At 36.9% G+C, this 24,772-nt stretch overlaps 1 protein-coding gene across 4 annotated transcripts in view; it reads left to right on the top strand.

Annotated features, from left to right (window-relative positions):
* LOC150100639 (uncharacterized) overlaps positions 1 to 24,772 on the top strand; it is a 238,425-nt gene that overhangs the window by 42,801 nt on the left and 170,852 nt on the right. For all 4 annotated transcript variants that reach the window (XM_090401516.1, XM_090401515.1, XM_090401517.1 and 1 more), the window contains exon 4: positions 7,813 to 8,037. In XM_090401516.1, the coding sequence (XP_090257642.1) occupies positions 7,813 to 8,037 (225 nt within the window). The remainder of the gene's footprint in view (positions 1 to 7,812; positions 8,038 to 24,772) is intronic.

The following is a 24,772-nucleotide window of genomic DNA, read 5'->3' as shown; positions in this document are numbered from 1 at the left end:
AATTTTATTACTGTTGTTCTCATTGTTCTTCCTTTGCTTCTTTTATTGTCTCTTGTTAGACCTGTATTTATAATTTTATTCTATTTATTTATTTATTTATGCTAATGGCTACATGAAAACTGGTAAGTGAAAAGTACAATCACAATTTCCAGAAACAAATGATGCAAATCTTAACATATAAAAGTTCATTACATAAAAGGCACAACCTGCTTTCTAAGTCTTTCCTTTTTTTTTTTTTAAATATAAATCAAAAGTAACTTGTCATAATTAAGCCAGGGACAATTATCGTCCTGCTGCACCAAGTATGACAAGGCTGCATGTTCTCACAACACTTCACAACATAAAAGTAGCTGTATCCGAGGTTTAAGTAGAGAGTAGTTGTGTCTTGTGTGAGAAAACTTGATCCATTAGAGGAGGCCCATTGCACACTGTATCATCATCTTCTAACATGAGGAGTTCTGCTGATACTATGACGAGGACTATGAGAGTAACTACGAGAATAACGTCTTCGTGGTGAGACAGGATCGTGATCTTCTGTTTCCTCCATAACCACCGCCACCATCATACCAACTACAGGTCAAGGTCCAAGCTGGAAAGCCAATTCAAGGCCTCATCCGTCACCTTGTGGATGTCTTGTAGGCCACCACCGTGAAATTGGCGCCTTGGGCAGTCGTACACAATATGAGTAATCGTCTGAACCAGAGGAGAACAATCACAATAAGGGTGATCTGACAGCCCCCATTTATGTAGAAGATAGCCACATCTGCCCTGACTAGTTCTGATCCTGTTTATGGATGACCAAATCTCCCTAGGAAGATCAAAACCAGGCTGCAGAGCACAGGGATCTTCTACCAGGAAGCTGTTTGTTGGGAGATTGTTGGACCAATATTCTCTCCATATGTCAGATATTGATGGCAGCGCAGCTGAAGAGAGAGTTCGTCCATGGACCAGAGAGGCTTTCTAGATTTGAGGCGAAGACTAGGTGGGTTTATGAGAGTCTGGTGTAGGGGTAGGAGTGGGTTGCTCATTGCTTTATTAAAATTCCTTAATAGAGGCTTGTCTTCTCCGTATATGTGTGTGGTGGAGCAATGTTGGATAGAATAGGCAGCCAGGAGAGAGAGGGTTGCTTCTCAATGTCCCACTAATTGTCAGCTGGGTGTCTATCATGTTAGTGTGTGTACAGGGGCGCAATATTCTGCTGCAGAGAATGTGAGGGCTAGTGCAGACGACCTTAGGACTTCTGCATCACAACCCCAGGTTGTTCCAGCAAGCCTTGAAATGATGTTATTTCTGATTTTAATTTTATTGGAGAGTCTGATGATGTGCCTTTTATAGATTAGGCTTCTGTCCAGGCTCACTCCAAGGTATTTTGGGTGAGGCTCATGTTCTATCATTTTTCCGCAGAAAGAACGGTTGAGTTGTCAATTCGCCTCTGCATTGTACAGGTGAAATACTGAGGACACTGTTTTCGTTAGAAATGGCTTCAAGTACCACTGCTTGAAGTACTCTTCCAGGGTGTTCAGGTCTGTATTCAACGTTGATTTAGGTTGGTAAAGGAGGTGGATTGATGTAAGATCGCTAGGTCATTGGCATACATATACTTGCCTGATCTGGTATGAGGTAGATCATACACATAGATGTTAAAAAGTATAGGGGATAACACAGATCCCTGGGGAAGACCGTTGTGAAGGAATCTGGACCTGCTCTTTTTTCCGCCAATATGAACCCGGATCTTTCTGTTCGAGAGAATAGATTCAAAAAGTTGTAGAGTTTTTTTACACGTTATAATATTTCCTAGTTTTAGGAGGAGGCCCCTGATCCAGACAGTGTCATAAGCAGATGTTAGGTTAATGAAAGTGGCTCCAGATTTAAGTTTCTTCTGGAAGCCTGCTTCAATTTGAGTTGTCAGGACCTGGCCTGAAGCCAGCTTGTTCAGTCGGGAGTACTCTTTCGATGAGTGGTGAAATTCTTTTAAGGAGAATTCTTTCAAAGAGCTTAAAGGTAGTGCAAAGCAAGGAGATAGGTCGTAGGTTTTTCACTTCATTTGGATCTTTCTCTGGTTTGGGCACGGCAATTATTTTGGCTTCCCGCCACAGCTTTGGTAATTTTCCAGACATGATGATTTCTGAGAAAAGGGAAGCCAGCCATGTTTGGCCATGTTGACCAAGATGTTTTAGGAATTCAGGGAGTATACCATCCACTCCTGTAACTTTGCCATTCTTGGTAAGTTTTAAGGCTATTTGTACCTCTTCCCGAGATATTGGGTGTACGAGTTCAGGAAACTCGGGTTCCATCTTCAGGATTTATCTGATGGAAGCTTGTACAGCAATTTTCCTGGTAGAGCTGGGATGAATCTTGGAGGTTTTCAATAAATGGTTAGCCATTTGATCAGAAGTTATCTCTGTTGTTTTATGTGTCGTTGGCTCTGCTCCACCTAATTTTCTCAAAAGTGACCAGCTTCTCCAACTAGATGTGATGAAATCGAGTTCATTGATGGTTGAGATCCATCTTTCCTTTCTGTTTTTATCCAGGGTTGATATGAGCTCCTTAGCAATAGCTGGATCTTCAGTTTCCTCATATTTGGCTAGGAGTTCCTCACTTTCTCTACTCCAACATGGGATATATTGTTTTCTGTAGCCTCTAGGGATAGAAGTTTTTGCTGCAGATTTGAGTAGTTTAACAAATCTAGGATAGCAATTAGGAGTGGGTGGAATTGCTCTAATGGTTTGCTCGATTAGTTTCTGAAATGCAAACCAGTTGGACCTGCGGAGATTCCATCTAACGATTGGTGTTCCGCTGATGACTGGGATTGATGTTCCTATCTCTATTAATGTAGGATGATGTTGACTATTAGGGAATCTGTTAAGGATGGTTCTGATTGATGGAAGAGGGTGGTCTTCAGAGTCTTTAGTGACTATGCACTGATCTGGGGTGTAGGTTCTGTTCCATCTGGCTGAGTAAAGAGTGCCGTCCTGCTTGGCATCATAATTCAAATACAAATTATATGTATCCATCCAGTTTGCTAGAGGTTGTTAGAGGAATAGCCCCACATGGTGTGATGGGAATTGAAGTCACCAACATAGATAGCATGGTGAGGAGGAGGTCGGTCCATCTGATCAGGCCAGGATTGCGATGGAGGTTTGTGGACATTATAGATGGTGATATTTTGAACTTTAATACCTATGGAGTATTCTGTATCAGGACACTTTGGGTTATATCCTTGAGACCAGGCCGGATATAGGTTGCTAGGCAATGCCTGAGGTGGCAGTTATAAGACAAGAGAATGAGTCCTGGGATATTTAGTCTACTGAGGGAGGTGTAAGGCACATGGGTTTCCTGGAGAGTCAAGACATCAATTGCTTTATCTTTGGCTATTTTGCCGATGACTTCGGCTTTGGATTTAGATATCCCTTCTATGTTTAGGGAACATATCTTGAGGTAGTGTTGATTAGGGGACTGTAACATATTTTTCGAAGTTTGTCCTCCGCCTAAACAAGCTACACGATCCTTGTTTTTCCGGACGACGATTGAGCCGGCATGGAACTTTTTAAGTTTTGTATTCATCAAAATTGTAAGTAATGCAGGAGGCTTGGAAACCTTTGGATGCCTTGTTTGAGACATTAGCTTCATGTTGCCTGTGATTCATCTTCATCTCTGGGGCTTCTTTTTTTCTGAAGCACCAACAATGTACCACAAGGCAACACTACTGGCAGGGGGGGGCATGGGAAGGCTGTCTCAATCCCCCCATTTTATTCTGTAAAACCAGATATTCATTTTAACACTTTATATATAATATATTGATTAATGTTTTACTGAATTAAATTACTGAATTAAAAGTGTTTTTGTCATGTTATACTGCAAAGAATAAGTGTCAAGAATGTGATTTTCTTTTTATCTTCTGCTTGTGGGATTTTGTATGAAGTCTATGTAAACTATTTGTCATTGTGGTTTCTTCCCCCCCCCCCCCCCAACTGAATTTTCATCATGTAACAGGAAAATGTATTATAGGATGAAAACCTGCCGGGCAGAAGATTGCACACAGTTTACAGACATAATACACTGGTTTCATGTCTTAGTTGCTTCAGCTGTCATTCTGTTTTCTGTGTTGCTTTTCACTTATATGAGGAGGAGGAGAAAACATGTACTTCACTCCCTCAGTTTTAAGTTGCTTACAATGAGCAAATTCATGCTGGACTGCTTTTGTAGCACTCACTTAACACTTAATTGATAATTTCATTATCTGGGCCGTGTGTGAATTAGATGCTTATTTATAACTAGCTGGCTGACTGTAGAATCTTAATAATACTCATATTTTTCTTTTTTAGATTTTGTTTCTGCAGAGTGTCTATTTTATTTTTGCTTTGTTTATATCAGTATGTCATAATATATATTTTAATAAATATATTTGTTCTAGCATTTTTTAATTCATTATAATGTTTTTATTCTAGTTTTTTATGGAACAGTCAAAATAAAATTCCAAGTTTTTTTTTTCTTTCTGTAATAATACATCTTTTCTAGATGTATTCTAAATTTATTATTTTCTTTGTGTTTTCCTTGAAATACTGGCATACAATAGGCTACTTGCATATGCACAGTTCTAAGAGATTCAGATCCATCTCCCTTAAGAAGAAGAGTGTAAACCTCTACTGAATGAGCAATCTACCAAAATGACAATTTTTCATTAAAATGGTGAATTTCATTAAATTACTTTACAGTAAAGTTATAGATTGCTAAGAGAGACATGCCTTAGCATTCTGTAACTGCATTGGAAGTTTTTACTTATTATCAGTTTATCTGTTTTAGTAGTGAAAACACTGTCAACAAAGTAGAATACAATCAGCTCTCTCCAGCATAAAGAGTAGCTACTGTTTTGAAAATGTAAGCTGCTAATCGCTTAAATTCAATTACTGCTTCATCTGTAGGCTTTTTTTTTTTCACTTTATTTTTACAGTTATTCTCTTTTTTGCTGTTATATCAAGAATAAGAGTTTCTGCTTAGTTGCTTTTTTTTTTTTTTTTTTTTTCAAGAACATGAAGCATGTTTCCTTGTTATGCATTAATGAAGAAATGAGAAGCAATATATATCACTTCCATTTGAAAAATGGAAGACCTCATTCAGATGATTTTTCTTTTGTTGTAATATCTTCATTATGGTCACATAAATAAATATTTTTGTGGTGTTTTTACAAAAAATAATCAGTAATCTTTCACTTAAAATATCAATATTTATTAATTATATATTTAGTTTAATCCTTGATCCAAGTATAAGCAAACAAAGTTTGCACCTGAACTATCTTCAGGACTGGGGCAACTTGTGGCAAAGGGGGACTAAGTTCTCATCACTTTCCTTAGTATCCCATAATGGATACTAAGGAAATGCGGACATGCATAATGCTATGCATTATGGGAAGGGTCACTACCCAGACCGGTTTCAACCTTTATTGAGGTGCTGTTTAAGTAAAGACCTCTCTAAAAATTAGGCGGTCCCCCAAACCACTCCCTACAAGTGACTGAAGGACACTAAAACTCAGTGTTGTTCCACTCAATGACGGGCTCACCCCATCACTGAGAAGAACTTCTCAATGTTGGCTCTACCCAGTGGCAGGCTCACCCCACCACCAGACAGAGCCATAATCTCAGCAGTGGCAAAAACCTACCCCAAGCAGAGCCTCTCGTACCTCAAGGAAAGGGACCACTTCTGTGCAAAAGCACATCAGTGGGAACCAGATCCAGAGGTGATACCAAGGTTGAAGCAATGCAGAACTCATATTTCCATATGCCAGTTGTCAAAAGGTGTCACACCTTATTATTAAATTTCTCTGGATTAGAGAAAGATGTTGGAAGTTTTTTCACTTGGTTAGACTATAAATTATATATATATATCTTTTATCCAAGTGTAAGCAAACAAAGTTTGCACCTGAAGTATCTTCAGGACTGGGGCAACTCTTGGTAAAAGTGGACTAAGTTCGCATCACTTTCCTTAGTATCCCATAATGCAAAGCACATCTCCTTGCGGACATGTATAATGCTATGCATTATGGGAAGGATCACTACCCAGACCGGTTTCCCTGTTTAAGTCAGGGGTTACCTCTCCAAAAACTCGTGAGATCCCCCCGGATCACCCAACAGTGAGTGACCCACAGGATCAAAAACTCAGCGTTGTTCCCCCTCAGTAACATGCTCATCCTGCCACTGAGAAGAACTCTCAGCATTGGCTCTACCCTGTGGCAGGCTCACCCCACCACTGAGCTGAGTCGCTCATATTTCATCTGGGGATAACAGCAACAGTTGTGCCTCAGTTAACTTCATGGGCTACAGCACTGCCATTCATTACCCTCCTGCAGGACCTGAGTGACAGCAATTGCCGAGCCTCAGTTAAAACTTCATGGGCTACAGCATTGCCATTTATCACCCAAGCTTCCAACCAGTTTCAACCTTTATTGAGATCTCATTAGTGGGAGCCAGACCCAGAGGTGATATCAAGGTTGAAGCAATGAAGAACTCATATTTCCATATGCCAGTTGCCAAAAGGTGTCACACCTTATTATTAAATTACTCTGGATTAAAGAAAGATGTTGGAAGTTTTTTTCACTTGGTTAGATTATAAATTATATATTCAGTTTAATCCTTTATCCAAGTGTAAGCAAACAAAGTTTGCACCTGAAGTATCTTGGTAGTGACCCTTCCCATAATGCATAATATTATATATGTCTACAAGGAGATGTGCTTTGCATTATGGGATACTAAGGAAAGTGATGAGAACTTAGTCCACTTTTACCAAGAGTTGCCCCAGTCCTGAAAATACTTCATGTGCAAACTTTGTTTGCTTACACTTGGATAAAGGATTAAACTAAATATATAATTCATGGTCTAGCCCAACTGAAAAAAACTTCCAACATCTTTCTCTAATCCAGAGTAATTTAATAATAAGGTGTGACACCTTTTGGTAACTGGCATACGGAAATATGGGTTCTGCATCGTTTTCAACCTTGGTATCACCTCTGGGTCTGGCTCCCACTGAAGAGACCCCAATAAAGGTCGAAACTGGTCTGGATAGTGACCCTTTAGGAAAGTGATGAGAACTTAGTTCACATTTGCCATGAGTTGCCCCAGTCCTGAAGATACTGAAGATACAATTTCTGAACTCTTCGTAAGGATTTTTAAATGTTGTGTTGATAATCTGAAAAATTCAGAATATTCTAAGGAATTGCTTTGATTTTGTGATGTGACATCATTCTAGATATGTGTGTTCCTGTTTCACAGTTTTATGATTCCCCACTTCAACTCTCTTTAACTGATGAAAAGTATAAGCTAGGGGGTAGGTGAGATTGGAATTTCTGCTTAAAAGAGTAGGAGGGGTTTGGTGAACTGAAGATGGTAGTGGACACTTTTAAGGTTTTTGATACATGGCATTCACATCTTCCTCTGAACTACTAGGTTTATGGTAGTGACCAACAGTATATTTTGTCCTGTCTGTCTCTATTGATATGGGTTAAATCCAACTTACATAAAATATGTGCTATGTAAAAGTTTGCAAAATGAACTTCTTACATAAAGTAGGGGTCTGTTCATATAATTTCTTGTCAAGTATACTTCAAAATTAGTGCATTAAAATTTTATTTTAGATATTAGAAATAATTGGGATGATTATCACATTATTCATAAGCATTGTGACTAAAAACTAAACCTGTGCATATTTTATTGCCTGTTTTTTAGTTCAGTTCTTAAGTTGCAATATTCATAATTATATTATCCCACTGTTATATCTAACTAAATTTTAATTCTTCATAATTTCATATGATTACATTTTCAGGCATGAGGCCACTAGTTGCGGCAGCATGGAATGGGCATCTTTCCATTGTGAAACTCTTACTTGAGGCTGGAGCAATACCTGAATTTCCATCTTTCATAAATGGGGTTAATACCTCAGAATGTGACCTTACATCATTGATGGCTGCATCCTTGTATGGTCATAATCATATTGTTAGACTTCTGCTGGAAAGGGGAGTATGTGTTAATCAAGCTTCTGCTGCTACAAGTTAGTAATTTTTCTCTATAATATAGGGAATTGTTGTCTTAGCTATCTCAACTCATAATCAGATTTCTGATATTTATCATCAGGGGATATACAGGATATTATGATATTCAATTATGTTATATTATATAATTGATTATGTTGACTTTGTTACTATTATATTATGATATCTTAGGTATTGCATGCTCTATATTCTGAACATTTTTGTATAAGGTTTCCAAACATAAGAAGTTGTTTGACCTAAACACTAGTACCATAACAGATTAAGCAGAAAGATCGAGCTCATTAACATTAGACTTGAATAGATGTTGATTTCACTTTTAAGGAAATGCATATATATATACAGGGTGTACATACAAGGTGTAATCAAAAAATTTCTGAACTAATTACCAAATAACATTACTGAATTCATCCATAGTATACCTGAGAGGTTTATTAACTTTTCATTTTCAGTTAATACAGATTCAGGATATTAATATAAAAATAAGTTAACTTAATAATTAAAGAGATTAAGTAAGAGACAAAGTAAATTCAAAATTAATATCTTTATTTACAAACAAATAATAGTAGTGGGGTGCCTCAGGATCAAAGCTGAATAACTGGGAGGAGACCTAAATGTAGCCTTTTAAGGAATGCAGAGAACTGATTGGGGCTTTTGACCTAATGTTCAATCCTCACCTTGGCAGTTTAGGATTTAGCTGACCAAATTGTATTCTTATTGTTTAAACCACAATATAAAATGATGGTACAACATGACAGAATTTCATGGCAGCTGGGGCGTCACCTGGTTAACAAAGGCCCCATTGTTTTTGTCAGGGAACCAGGATGAACAGTGAAAAGTCAGCTACTGGATCAAATCCCAGAACATGTCTCAACTCAAAATTAACAGAGTTCAAGATTGGTACTATCGGCATAAGAAACATCAATGGAAAGGAAATGAAACTAGCAGAAAAATTGGATAAGTACCAGATCGACATAATAGCCATGACTGAAACAAAAAAGACAAAAATAGGTAAGATCTTTTAAAGTGACAAATACAAAATGTTATATTCAGGCAATGACAATCAGGGAAAAGAGGGAATAGCTATAGTATTCAACACTAAATACGAGGATAGTCTTTTTGAATGGCAGGCAATATCAAGTAGTGATGTGGACAAATATCAGAATGGGGAACTGGACAATAAGACTTATTTGTGCTTATGGTTCCAGACAGTTCTACCAAGGAAGAAATGGAGGAATTTTTTGAGGCATTAGAGAAGGCAACTGGCTCAATGAAAAAGGAAAAGTTGGTCTTCGTTGGAAATAGAGTGTGAGAAATGATTACAAGACAGAAAGTTTTTGGGAAAATTTGGAGAAAAGTGCAAAGCTAGTAATAATGGTAAATGCTTGCTGTTCAGGACATGAGTGAATTATTACTAACACCATGTCTCAACATAAAAATGTGAACAAATTCACATGGAGAGAGGATGCAAGAAATAAGAAAAGTCTTATTGACTGTGTTATAGTTGTAGACAAGAGTATACAGAGGACTTGAAATAGAAAGTGATCACTGTTTAGTTTACAGCAGGATAAAATTGAATTTCATATTGAAAAGAAGAGCATATAAGAAAGTTTTAAAATGAATCAAAATTCAGCTTTCAGAAGTGGACTGTACACTCAAATACACAAACATCATTTAAGAAAAAATTAAAGAATTTGAAAACAAGAACCAGTCCGTGGAGATTCGGTGGCATATCCTAAAGAAAACATCGATTAATTCAGCCAGAGAGAGGCATATGGTGAGGTTGTCTGTAAGGATAGAAAAATCAGAACTCCATGGTGGACTCAGGAAGTTAAAAGAGGCAGCAAAGGAAAAGAAGAAAGCATATCAAAAGTTTGCAAGTAAGTCAGTTTGTGCTCTTAGAGAATACAGAGAAAAATGTAAGAAAGCAAAGCACTGTGTAAAATAAGCTAAATAAAAGTCATGAGAAGACTGGTAAGAATAGAAAATAAATATAAGGAAGGTATACAAAATATTCTAGAGGCTATTGAAAAAGCTCAGAAATGGAGGATAATAAATTTAGTTTAATCCTTTATCCAAGTGTGAGCAAACAAAGTGTGCGCCTGAAAGTATCTTCAGGACTGGGGTAAGGTGGTACAACACCACCTTACCCCAGTCCTGAAGATACTTTCAGGCGCAAACTTTGTTTGCTCACACTTGGATAAAGGATTAAACTAAAATTATTATACTCTAACCAAGTGAAAAATAAACTTTCAACAGAAATGGAGGAAAAAGTACTGTAAAAGAAATCAGAGATGATAAAGGTGACATGAAAACTGAAGATAATGATATTCTAGATGTCTGGAGTAATTACTTCTGCTATGAGGGTTGTATCATCTGCATATCTTAAATATTTATTTTTCTGCCACCAATCTTAATTCCAGTTGGATCTTTGTCTAAATCATACATTCTCATAACATATTCACTATAAATATTAAAAAGGTAGGGTGACAGTATACAACCCAGCCATACCCTTTTTCCACTCAAACACTGTTTCTCCAAAGACTGTTTTTACTGTGAAGTTTCTTGGTTGTCATACATCTAATTATCTTATCAAGAGAATTAGATGTTCATGTATTCCTATTGATCTCATTGCAATCCACAGTCTGATGTGATCCACACAATCAAAAGCTTTCTTATTATCAATTAAACAGATGAATACTTCCTTCTGAAATTCTTTTGTTCTTTCCATAATCCATCTCATGTTTGCTATTTGGTCTCTAGTTCCTCTACCTCTCCTAAAGCTGGCCTGTTCTTGTGGCATTTCTCTATTCACATATGGCTCCAACCTTTATTGAATCACTTTCAGCATAACTTTACTTGCATGTGAAATTAAAGCGATGGTTCTATAATTTTCATAATCTCTGGCATTTGATTTTTTTGGGATTGGGATAAATACTGATATTTTCCAATCTCTAGGCCAGTGTATTTTCTTCCAAATCTGTTGACAAATTTCAGTCAGTATATTCACTACTTCATCACCAGCTGCACCCAATAATTCCACTGACACACCATCAGGAGCTTTTCCTTTTGGCAGCTGTTGAATTGATGATATCACTTCACTTTTCATTATCATCGTTTCCTCAACCAATTCTTTCTTTTCACATTCTCCTTCAATATTATTATCTTTCTTGTACAAATCCTCTACATACTCTTTCCATCTTTTTTTTTACTGTTTCTTCTTCCATCAGACATTTATCTGAAATCCTTTCTACAACTCCTAATCTAGGGATAAGCTGACCTGTATCATCATTTATTTTTCTAAACTAATCTCTTGTTCTATCCATAACATTGCTTTCTTCAATTTCTTTGAGAATTAGTTTTTGTTTAGATGTTTTTCCTTATCTTTCTTAGCCTGTCTTTGGAAATCTGCAATTAGTTTTCTAACCTATTCTTTGTTTCTCTGAAGTTTCATTTTTCTTCTTTCCTCTGCTATTTGAATAGCTTCTTTCGACAACCATTTACAATCTTTTTTTTCTTGTTGCTTTATTAATCTTCTATGCTGTTTCTATGACTGTACATTTTGTTTCTTCCCACATTTCTTCTAATTCTCTTCATGTCTTCTCCAAACTTTTTAATTTCTTTCCAACTTTTACTTTAAATGCTTCATTCATAGGATCTAAATCAAATTTGATACTGTCCTTTTGTTTCTTCTTAGTCTTTAATTTCAGTTTAACTTCAGCTATCAATAATTCATGATCTGTCCCACAGTCTGTACCAGGTATTGTTTTTGCTGCTTGGATAGCACTCCTCTACCTTCTCCTGGCAACAGTATAATCTATCTGATTTCTGTATTCTCTATTAGGTGAAGTCCATGTGTACAATCTTCTTTTATGTTGTTGGAAGCAAGTGTTTGTGATAAATCAACTGTTCTCAACACAAAAATCCAACATCCTTTCTCCTGCTTCATTGCTCAGTCCTAAACCAAATTTTCCAGTGATGCCTCATTCTTTTTTTTTTTTACCCACTTTTGCTCTCATAGTACCCATCTATAAAAATGGAAATAAAACTCATCATCATCAAATTCCTGACATGTATCCTCAAGGGGTTTACAGGATATGATAGTACTACATGAAATATTTACATCATTACTAACTTCCTATCTACAATTTTCCTCCAAATCAGTCTGTTACTTGTCAAGACTCCAATATTATCATTATCAGATCTTATATTTCTATCGTCTAAGGCACATTGTACCATATCAATCCACCTATATCTTGGTCTTCCTCTGGGTCGTTTTCCTTCCAACCTGGCAGAGAACACTCGTTTTGCTAATCTTTCCTTGCCCATTCTGTTTAAGTGACCATACCATCTGAGATTAGCTCTGCTAATGCATTCCTGGATGCCGACAATGTCAAGTTCTTTCCTAATATCCTCGTTTTTAATATGATATTGCCATTGATGCCATCTATTCATGCCTCTAATCTTTCTCAGGACTCTCATATCTGCGGTCTCTAGTCTTTGGTCAAGTGTTTTACTTCTGACCCAGCTCTCAGATCCATAAGTTGAAACTGGTTTGAACACTGTCATGTATACAGCTAATTTAGTGTTGCGACTAATTTCTCTCTTATTCCATATGAATTTATTCAATTGACTTCCTACCATACCAGCTTTGTTGATTCTGTTGTCTATTTCCATATATTTAATTTACCATCTTCACTAAAAATCGTGCCTAAGTAGGTGAAATGTTTTACTTGTTCCACAGGTTCTCCATTCACAACACAGTTGACATTTTCAAAGATTCTACCTATTTTCATTGTCTTTGTCTTTTTATTGCTGACTTTCATACCATATCTATTACAACAGTTATTCAATTTAGTCAGAGAATCTTGCAGACTTGTAGCGGATTTATTTAGAAGTATAACATCGTCTGCATAAAGCAAAGAGCTGACATTAACATCTCCAATTTTGATATCAAGTTTAATACTACTTTCCTTCATAATGTGATCCATATAGATAATGAATAACAGAGGGGATAATGTACATCCTTGCCTCACACCAGATTTAACATTAAACCATCTTCCTGTACTTCCTTCAATTCTAACTGCTGACTTACAACTCAAATAAAGACTAAGTATTGCTTGATATAATGCCCCATTGACACCATATAACTGTAGCGTATTGAATAGCTTCTCTCTCTCTTGGCACCTTGTCATATGCCTTTTCCAAATCGACAAAACTTAAATACAGATCTTTGTTATATTCCCATGATTTCTCCACTATTTGTCGTAAAGTGAAGATCTGATCCTGACAGCCTCTATTTGACCTAAATCCAGCTTATTCTTCACCAAGCAAACTTTTCTTCCACAATTCTTCTCAACCGTTTCTCAAGTATACTTGCATATATCTTACCAGGAACACTCAGTAGGGATATTACCTCTGTAATTCTCACATTCAGTTTTATTTCCCTTTTTATATATGGGTACTATGAGAGCTCTACTCCAATCATCGGAAATTCGTCCCTCTGTCCAGGCATTCTGAACTATGCAGTGCAGCCACTGTAAGACTTTTATACCACCATACTTCAGCATTTCTGGTCGAATATCATCTACTCCTGCTGCCTTTCCACATTTTAAGCCTTTGATGGCTTTTTCTACTTCAAGTATGGATATGTATTCCTGACTGCATGCCTGGTCTGTGTTTTTTATCACTTTGCTGTCAGCACTGCTTGTTTCATTTAGCAAATTTTAAAAGTAATTACTCCATACTTCAAGGATATCTTTTTCTCCCGTTTTCATATCACCTTTATCATCTCTAACTCCTTTTACAGCACTCTTTCCTCCATTCCTAAGCTTCTTCAACAACCTCCAATATATTATGCCACCTTCTTGATATTTATTTTCTATGTTCTTGCCAAAATCCTCCCATGACTTTTGTTTAGCTAGTTTTACACACTGTTTAGCTTTCTTACATTTGTCTCTATATTCTCTAAGAGCACAAACTGACTTATTTGCCAGGAACTTTTGATATGTTTTCTTCTTTCCCTTCACTGCCTCTTTAACTTCCTGTGTCCACCATGGAGTTCTAATTTTTCTATCCTTGCAGACAACTTCACCACATGCCTCTCTAGCTGAATCAATCAGGGTTTTCTTCAAGGCTTGCCACTGAATCTCCAAGTTTTGGTTCCTGTTCTGAAACTCTTTCATTTTTTCTTCAATAATCTTTGTGTATTTTAGTCTACACTTCACACCTGAGAGCTGCTCCACTTTTATTTGCTTTAAAACTTTCTTATATGTCATTCTTTTCAATATGAAATTCAATTTTATCCTGCTCAAGACTAAATAGTGATCACTTCCAATTTCAAATCCTCTGTACACTCTGGTGTCCTGCACCAGGGAGAAAGCATCACTATCAAGAATAACAGTCAATGAGACTTTTCTTATTCCTTGCATCTTCTCTCCATGTGAATTTGTCTACATTTTTATGTTGGAACATGGTGTTAGTAATAACCAGTCCATCTCCTGAGCAGAAATTCAACAAGTGTTTGCCATTATTATTAGCTTTGGTCTTTTCTCCAAATTTTCCCAAAACATTTTTGTATGTCTGACAATCACTTCCTACTCTGCTATTTAGATCCCCAGCAAGGACATTTTTCCTTTTTCATTGTGTCAGTAGCTTTCTCTAGAGCCTCAAAAAATTCCTCCACTTCTACCTTAGTAGAGCCTTCTGTGGGACCATAGGCACCAATAAGTCTCGTTGTCCAGTTCCCCATTCTGATATTTGCCCAAATCACTCTACTTGACACTGCCTGCCATTCAAGAAGATGAGCCTCGTATTTTGTGTTGAATACTATGGCTACTCCTTCTTTTCCTTGATTGTCATTGCCTGAATATAACATTTTATATTTATTGCTCAGAAAGATCTCACCAGTTTTTGTCTTTTTTGTTTCAGTCACCCCTATTTTTTTAACCTTTTAGGGCCTTGTTTAACCGGACGATGCCCCAGTTCGGCATGAAATTTTGTCATGCTGTACCATCATTTTGTGTGTTGGTTTAAACCAATAAGAATACAATTTGGTCGACTAAATCCCAAATTGCCAGCCCATCCTCGTTCGTTCAGTATCCAGATAGATACCCAACAGGGTGCACTACGAGAAGGTGAGGATTGGACATTAGGTCAGAAGCCCTGGTCGGTTCTCCCCATTCCTTTGAAGGCTATGTGGAGGTCTCCTCTCAGTTATATAGCTTTGACCCTTAAGCACCCCGGAAATAAAACTGAATATGAGAATTATAGAGGTATTTCCCAACTGAATGTTCCTGGTGAGATTTATGCAAGTATACCTGAGAAACGGTTGAGAAGGATTGTGGAAGGGAAGCTTGGTAAAGAACAAGCTGGATTCAGGCCAAATAGATTACATTTTTACTTTAAAATAAATAGTTGAGAAATCTTGGGAATATAACAAGGATTTGTATTTAAGTTTTGTTGATTTAGAAAAGGCATATGACAAGGTGCCAAGAGGAAAGCTCTTCAAGACACTACAGTTATATGGTGTAAATGGGACATTATATCAAGCAGTACATAGTCTGGAATTAAGCTGTAAGTCAGCAGTTAGAACTGAAGCAGGTACAGGAAGATGGCTTGCAGTAAAATCAGGTATGTGACAGGGGAGTGGTAAATCTGATATCAAAATTGCTGATGTTAATCTTGGCATCTTTACTTTATGCAGATGATGTTATACTTCAAATCTGCGAGATTCTCTGACTAAATAACTGTTGTAAGAGGTTTGGTATGAAAATCAGCAATAAAAAGACAAATACAATGAAAATAGATAGAAACATTGAAAACATCAAGTGTATCCTGAATGGTGAACCTATAGAACAAGTAAAACATTTGAGCTATTTAGTGCAGATGGTAAATTAAATATGGAAATAAACAACAGAATTAATAAAGCCGGTATAGTAGGAAGTCAGTTGAATAAATTTATATGGAATAAGAAAGAAATTAGTCAAAACACACTAAATTTGCTGTATACAGGGTGTCCCAAAATTCACGCAAGATTTAAATTTAGCGCCATTTGTGCGGTAAAGTGTTGCCAACGAGAAAAAAAAGACACCGTGACAGCTGACAGTTCAGGGTTATTAAAAACTGACCACACACACAACGAAGAGAGTTCATTGAATGGATTATGGAACAACAACAAGTGGATGCTTATTTTTCGAACAAAATCATCTTCAGCGATGAGGCTCATTTTCATCTTGATGGCTTCGTTAATCGACAAAATTGTCGCATTTGGGGTTCAGAAAATCCACGAGTGATTGTTGAGAAACAAATGCATCCACAACGTGTCACTGTTTGGTGTGGATTTTGGGCTGGAGGCATCATCGGTCCATTCTTCTTCGAAAATGCGGCTGGTAAGGCAATAACAGTTAATGGTGCTCGCTATCGCGACATGATAATCCAGTTTTTTGTGCCTAAATTGCAAGATATGGATGTGGACGACATGTGGTTTCAACAAGACGGTGCCACATGTCATACAGCCCGAGAAACAATTCAATTACTGCATGAGTCATTTCCTGGTCGTGTAATTTCCCGTTTCGGTGATCAGAATTGGCCGCCCAGATCATGTGACTTAACGCCGTTTGGGGTTTTTTGAAGTCTAAGGCTTATGCCAACAAGTCCACGACCACTCACGCCTTGAAGGAGGAAATGGAGCGCTGTATCAACAAAATTCATCCATGGAAAATTTCGACAAAAGAGTGCCTATGTGCCAGCAAAGCCGTGGAGGCCATTTACCTGATATGCTATTCCATGCATAACCCTATACTGTATACTTTATGAATCAATAAGAAATTACAATTTTTAATTAAAAACCTGTGTTTTCTATCAAAATTACTTCTTACGTGAATTTTGGGACACCCTATACAAGACAGTGTTCAAACCAGTTTTAACTTATTGATTGGAGAACTGGGTTAGAAATAAAATACTTGATCAAAGACTAGAGATCTCTGATTAGTGGAGTGATCAGATGGCATCAATGGCAGTATCACATCAAAAATGAGGATATTATGAAAGAACTTTCCATTGTTAACATTTAGGAATGTGTTCGTAGAGCTAATTTCAGGTGCTATGGTATGGCCACTTAAACAGAATAGGAGAGTAAAGATTAGATAAATAAGTGTTCTTTGCAAAATTGGAGAGAAAAGACCCAGAGGAAGACCAAGATGTAGATGGGTTGATACAGTAAAAAATGCCTTAAAAGGCAGAAATGTAAGATCTGATAATATTGGAGTCATAACCGATTAATTTGGAGGAAAATTATTGGTTGGAAGTTATTAATTGTATAACTTTTCCATGTAGTACTATCGTAATTATTCTGTACACTCCCTATCAGGATACATATCAGGTATCAGTAAAATGAATGTAAAATGAATACATATCGGGAATTTGATGATGATACTAGTGTAAATGTAAGCACTGCATGGGTGTACAATATGTGTATAAAATGTTGTTTTGAAAGCACCATATATAAATCTGCATTATTATTATTATTATTATTAAGAGAGACTTCAAGGGAGTCAAGGACTCATCGAGGGAGGCCACATACTACATGCACCAGCTATCATACTTATTCTTGAATTCTTTCACACTGCTTGCACAGACCACATCAGTGGCAATCCATTCCAACCATGCACCACCCTAAGAGAGAAAAATCTTGCCCTCACCTCCTTCTTAGTGGAATTCATTCTCAGCTTCCAAGGATGCCCTCTTGTCCTTTCACCACCCTCCATAAAATGAAAAATCCCATCAACTGTCATAAGTCTCAATCATATCACCTCTCTTTCTGCTGTTTGCTAGTGTCTGCAGTCTACAAACTCCCAATCTGTCTTCATAATCAATATTCCACAATCTGAGGGTACATTTCGGCAATTTGATGATGATATTATTATAATATTAATTATAATAACTTTAATTATAAAAACTCTGAGATTTCATTGCATGCAAGTCCCAGTTAGTATATGGTAAGTTGAAGCCAAATTTATCTAGACAACTGAACAGACTAGCCTTTTTAAAATGCTACCAGGATAATAACATTATTCTGAACTGTGTTAAATTAAAACACAGGTTTAATTCACCAGAGAGGCTTGCAACATGTACAGGGGCACTAGTTTCACTCTTTTATGAGAACAGATTGGTGCCACTTTGCATTCTCTGTGTGCTAGAAGAGAAGCTGGCCACTATGTTGAACGCTGGCCTTTGGAAAATCCTTTACGACATCTCAAATGCTTCAGCAGATAAAAAGTTTCAAAAAATAAGATGTTAGTACATCAAGAAGTACGATAGTCTGTTTAAAAAACTCAGCTTTCAAGCCTCGGTAACCTCAGAAAAACACTGTTTTAACCTATCATCCTTCACTCTGAAGCCTGAAGCAATTAGGCACTCACTCGTGGATGCAGCTATGTGCTTATACCTATAAAAATTCCTGCAGAAGAAATTATGATACGAGTAGAATGAGGTATCCTCAGCCTTCCTACTCATATTGCCAACAGCATCAGAGTGGATGTAGCCAGTATACTTACAAATGCAAAACCACTGAAACGCAACCTCTCAAGGAAAAAATATGAAGCTCTACAGGAAAAAAAAAACAAGAGAACATTAATTACCAAATCATATAAGTGGAATGTCAGTGTAGTTTTAAACCAGAAAGATTACACAGATAAGATTGCCTCTCTTCTTAGAGATCACTCTACATACCATACCTTCCTTTTATACTATGATCCCACCAATGCACAGATCATAACACTTCACAGGCTTCTTAAAAAGGTCATCTCTTGGCCTGTGGAGGTTATCAATAAACTAAAATCATATAACTGTAAACTTTCCCCCGGGTATATGGGCTACCAAAAATTAAAAACAAAATGTGGATGGCATTGATTCATCCATATACAAATTAGACAAACATTTAGCATAGTGCTATCATAATATACTGGCAACACTCCTTTATACACAAAAAAAAAACCTTAGCCTACTTTAAAACTAAACTAAGTATAGAAAACCTCGCGCTCTAACACACTGACATAGCGATGAGTTTTGATGTCTCCTCTCTATTCACTTATGTCCTACTTAAAGACAACTTAGACCTTATCCAAGCTATATTTCATCCCGATATCTGCATGAAACTGCCCCAAATTTGGGAAGCACTCATCCTCAGATCTTCAGTTCAGCAGCCAACATCATCCGCTTCAGCCCACTAGGAAATGCCATTTAGGACTCTAGGCATGTACTTTGGTTGCCTTTCTTCAACCTCATTTACCTAGTGTTAGTGTGTGTGTACATATCATTGTTCTGTGATCCCTGATGATGGCAGTGTAATGTTGCTGAAATATCAGAAGTATTAATTAAATGATAATTAATGTTCAGTGTATATCATAATTTCCTCAAAAATAATAATTATCAAAAGAAACTGTCCATTGCTTCAGGAGAAATTATAATAATTCTTATCACTTTTATCTACACCCCAACTTAGCATCCTTTTAAAAGAAATTCATCCGTTAATTCTGGAATAACGGTTTGTTATCCCAGAATTACTGAAATGTTTGTTTTCCTCATAATTCTCTTTTCCCCTTTTTTTGGCTTAATAAATGTCCTTTTCCTTTAAACTATTTCTTCCCTAAACTTTCAACCTTCCAAACGTATTCTGTTCTATTCAACAGCTGTGTTTTTTTTTTTTTTTCTCTCCTCTATATTAATTTCCTCTTCAGAAATACAAACCTTGCACAAGCTCGCTACTGGCTTGCACTGTGAAAAATGCATGGTGTCAAAGGCGAAAGTAAATTCTTTGCTTGTTCTGTAAACAAGACTCTACAGTTCTTTATTAATGTGAGAACTTCATTGAAAAGTTCAGTATTTTTTTCTCTCAAGTTTTAGTTACAGAAATAAAAACCATGAACAAAGAGAGAAGGAGAGTATGGTAGGGATGATCCAAAGAATAGCAGGATTGGTTTTGTAAGATAAGAAAAATGTTGACTGCAACAGTTTGAAAAAGTAACTCAGGCTGCTTACTTGAATACCCATTATCCTAATGCATGGCTTTCATGCATTTTCACTAATGTCCCTGATGTATTTAGAATAAAGGAACAGGTAAGCAAAGTATTGGTTTTAATGATCTGGTTGTTAGAATAGGATATCCTTACAGGAACAGAATGTGATGGGTATAGTGTAATTAGGAAGGATAGACAAGAGAGGAGAGCAAGACTTTTCTGAGATTGAAGATGAATTAAATCCAACCTAGAATAGAAATGATGAAATGGTGGTAAAATGAGTAATTATTATTATTGCATGGGCACCTCCATGGAGTTCTATGACTCATCATGGGAGACCCAAACTATCAACATAATATCTATTGTACCTCTCCTTGAAACCATTAACAGACAAAGCACTCGCAGCTGACTCAGGAAACCCATTCCATTCATTCACCACTCATGCGAAAAATCTAGTCCTCATGCCCTTGCTAACCACACTTACTCAATTTCCAGGGATGATCTCTTGTTTTGCCACCTCTAGCCAAGTGCTGAAACATTTCCCCTGCATCAATCTTATAAAATCCTTTAAGTTACTTAAATGTTTCTCTCATATCCCCTCCTTTTTAGCCTATCAACCAACTTTTGCAATCCACAACCCACTCAATCTATGCTCATAGGGAGCATCCTACAGAGTACTAACCATCTTGGTCAATCCCCTCTGGATCCTCTCCACTGTCTCCTCATCCCCCCCCTTGAAATCCAGATAATCAGATCTGAGCACAGTAATCCAGATGCTGTCATATCAAGGCTTTATAAAGAGGAATGATAACTGAGTAAGCATGTAGTTAGCAAGGGTGTTAGAACCAGGTTTTTTTCTTGGAGAGTGGTGAATGAGTGGAATTGGGTGCCATAGTCTGTTGTGGTGCCAAGACTGTGAATGAGTTCATAGCAAAGTATGATAGATACTGTGCAAATGTTTAGGGCCTTCCTTGATGAGTCTAAGGACTCATTGGAGCAGCCCATAATAATAATAATGATGATAATTCCCTTATCTCTGCTTGTTAGCATGTTTTTCAATAACCAAGTAATCCTGTAAGCTACCTTGGCTACTTTAGTAGTATGCCTTCTAAACTTCAACTTTCAGTCTACTACTACCCCCAAATCCCTGACTCCATCGACTTCATGGAGTACAGTTCCCTCAATGTGGTACACAGCTTGTCATCTTTATATCCCAGAATGCATAACTTTGCACTATTCCACATTAAATTGACATCCATTATGTTTTGTCCATACTATCAGTCTATTTAAACTATCCTATAAACTCTCTGCATCACCTTGATTATCTGTAACCTACTCAACTTTGCATCATCAACAAACAACTGAATATCTCCATTCAAATTATTTTCTATTTCATTTATGTACAAGTGAAACAGGAGTTGTCTAAGCACAGAGCCCTGTGGCACATCACTAATCACCTATTTTCTTCTGGATTTTGCTCCTCCATATACTACTTTTTGATATCTATCCATCAGCCACTCTTTTATCCATATCACCAGTTTCTTATCTATCCCAATTTGTTGCAATTTGCATAGCAGAATTCCATGTAGTATCCTGTCAGGTGCCTTTGCAAAATCCAAAAGTATCATTGTGTAACTATTCCCTTTATCCAACTCAGTTGTCACTCTGTTATAAAAGCTGTGCTGCCCCTCTTAGAGTTTGATATTCTTATCAATCCATTCCAGCATTCTCTTTTTAACCAAGTTTCCCATATTACTTTTACCACTGCTCCTGAGATAGTGATTAGTCTATAATTTGCTGCCACAGACTTAGATCCTCCTTTTTGCGAAGGAATTATTTTGCCCTTCTTCCACTCTCTTGGGACTTTTGCCAGAACTGAGACTGAAATTACATAGCCTAGTCAAAGGCGTTGCCAGTTCCTCTGCACATTCTCTTAAAACCTGAGCTGATATCCCATCCAAACCTACAGCTTTATTTGCATTCAGATTCTGCAATATCCTAAGTACTTCCAATTCATCAAGCTCTATTCTCACACTAGCCCCTGTGACCTCTGCCATAACAATATCTTCACTTGGATGATATACCCTTGAACAATGGTCACTCTGAAGTCAACAATTTCATTTGCTTCTTACCTCTCTACCATCTACACTAATTAAAGTTATCCGTCCATGGCCATTCTTTCTCCTACTTGCCACATAATGAAAAAACTCTTTTGGATTTCCTTTCACCTTTGGCTAATTTCTTCTTGTAATCTGATTTTGCCTTCCTTACCATGCTGTTCACCTTTCTTGCCTGTTTCTTGTACTGTTGATGAGTTAGCTGGTCACATTTCTCATTATATATCCTCCAGCATTTTATTTTTTTGAAGCTCTCACTTAATGATATTAGTCATCCATCTAACTCCTTCCCAATTTATCTGACTGACCTTGGGTATACAGTGTGATATTGCTTTCTCTAGATACCCCTTGACTGTCCCCCCATGCACTGTGAACATCCTTCTCTTGTAGATCTTCATGCCATGGTACTGCTTCAGGCACCTCCTATATACAGGAATTTTGCTATTTCTCAAGTCAAGACCACATGATCATGTTCTCCAGTTGGAGGCAATGTAGCCACCTTAGTTATGTACAGGTCATCTGATCCTATAACTAGATCAAACACTCTTAAACCCTGAGTCTCCCTCTGTAATACAAGTAATTGATTCAGGTCTCTTTGATGTGAGATAGAGGTTAAGAGGACAAAATACATAGTTGGATGCTACTGCACACTTGGGTCTTAAAGAGAACTTCATAGATAGATAAAACCACCTGAATACAATGAAGACTACTATCAGCTTCCTTTTCCTGATAGTCTCATTAGTCTCTCATGGCCAGGTATCCAAGCATTATAGAAGTTTAATTGATTCTATGAAAGTGTGCTCAATCCTGTGTGCCATGTCCATTGCTTGCATGTATTCTCTGAATAATTTTCTGGGAAGAAAACCCTACCATTTCTGTATTAGACTGGTTAACTCACCTTCAACTGAAAATTCCTTATAAGGTTCTTTGAATCCTAGATAGGATTCAAACCCAGGTCATTCCAACCAAAGGCATTGTTGACTTGAATGAGCTACAGAAGCTCAGGTGGCTGTTTTGTTATGGACTATTTCTACTATGGGGATGTGGATTGGAAGGAATCTTGTTACATGGATAACTGACAGGTATCAGGAAGTAATGTATATTGACTCTTTAAGAGAAGAATGACTAATGGTGTACCACAGAGTTCTGTACCATTAATATATATTAATCATGAATATATATCATTATATATTAATGATATATATATATATTTATTAATAATATTAGTCTAGATGGTAATATACAATGATTTGCTAATGATGATGCAATTCGAGTAGGATATTCCTGCAGGCTGATTCAAACAGACTGGTTCTGTGAGCAAGTGATAATTAGTACCAACATAGCAGACAGAGTATTATGTTAGTGATAATTTGCTGCAAGTGATCATTGAAGACAGAGAGCTTGAGATAATGATGGACAAAGATTTTAAGTTTGAGCTACATTGCTAAGGTGGCTAAGTCATAACATCAGATAAACTGCAATGTTGAAAAAAACATGGACTTGTAAGAATAAGGAAGTTTCCCACTTTACAACACCTTGATAAGGCCGCATCTGCATTGTTGTTCTCAGATATTGCCACCTAGGTTCTATGGAGAGAAATTTAAAAAGACCAAGCAGAGTGTAACGAAGATGATATATGCCATATGGATTGTGCATGTGAGGACAGTTTGAAGAAATGTGGTTTTCAGAGTTTGCTCTGAAAACCACATTTGCTCTGAAAATTACCTGAATGAGCTGCAAATGTCACTTGTACTATACTATAAGGGATCTTATAGTATAGTACAAGTGACATTTGCAGCTCATTCAAGTAGAGGGAATACTCAGAGAATACCCTAAAATAAGAAGCTAAATAAAAATGTGGCTAAGAAGTATCTGAATCATTCTTCTCATTGCATATAGTGTGTAAAATGAGCTACCATTGGATGTTATTGAATGCATCTTGAGTGAATATGTTCAAGAAGAGATATGATAGACGTCAGGTGACATAGAAGGGCCTATAAGTCTGTGCTTTCCTTGGAGGAGCCCACATAATAATAATAATGACTTAATTTAGAAGCTCCATGATAAATACCACTAGAATAGGAATATATGGAAAAGCAGCATAAATTAGAATTCAAATCTAGAGAAAAATCCTTTAAAGCAATGACATCAGAAGCTAGAGACTTTCTAGTGTCCACATTAATAATCTTATTCTGATTCCTTTCTGGTTAACAGTGAGAGCATGAAGTAGTATGTATTTGGAATGATATGAAGATGTGTTTAGATTATCAATATAGCAGTTAGTGTGGGGGGGGGGAGCAAAAAGCTAAAAGGTTAATTTTCTCTGTACCAGAAAAAAAAAAAAAAAAAGAGGAAAGGCTCTAAGCAGAGTTGGAAAAAGTTAGCGAAGAGCTTTCCAGTGTACAACACTATCTGGGCATGATAAAATGAGCTATAGTTTAAGCAGAAAAGGAAGTTGGATATAACTGGTAAAGCCAGTTATGATATTGATACAGTATATTCTTATCTTGAATATCTTTGTCATATTTCTTAGAGTATTAAGGATTAGAAAAGAGACAGAAGATGCTGGATAGGAAATCAAGGTTTCCATACTTATAAGAATT

Source organism: Typopeltis vanoorti, chromosome 12 (assembly GCF_054136105.1).
Source record: "Typopeltis vanoorti isolate ZY-2024b chromosome 12, IOZ_Tvanoo_1.0, whole genome shotgun sequence".
NCBI classification, from domain to species: Eukaryota; Metazoa; Arthropoda; class Arachnida; order Uropygi; family Thelyphonidae; genus Typopeltis; species Typopeltis vanoorti.
The sequence above is the reverse complement of the archived record's forward strand: the minus strand, read 5'-3'. Positions and strand labels throughout refer to the sequence as shown.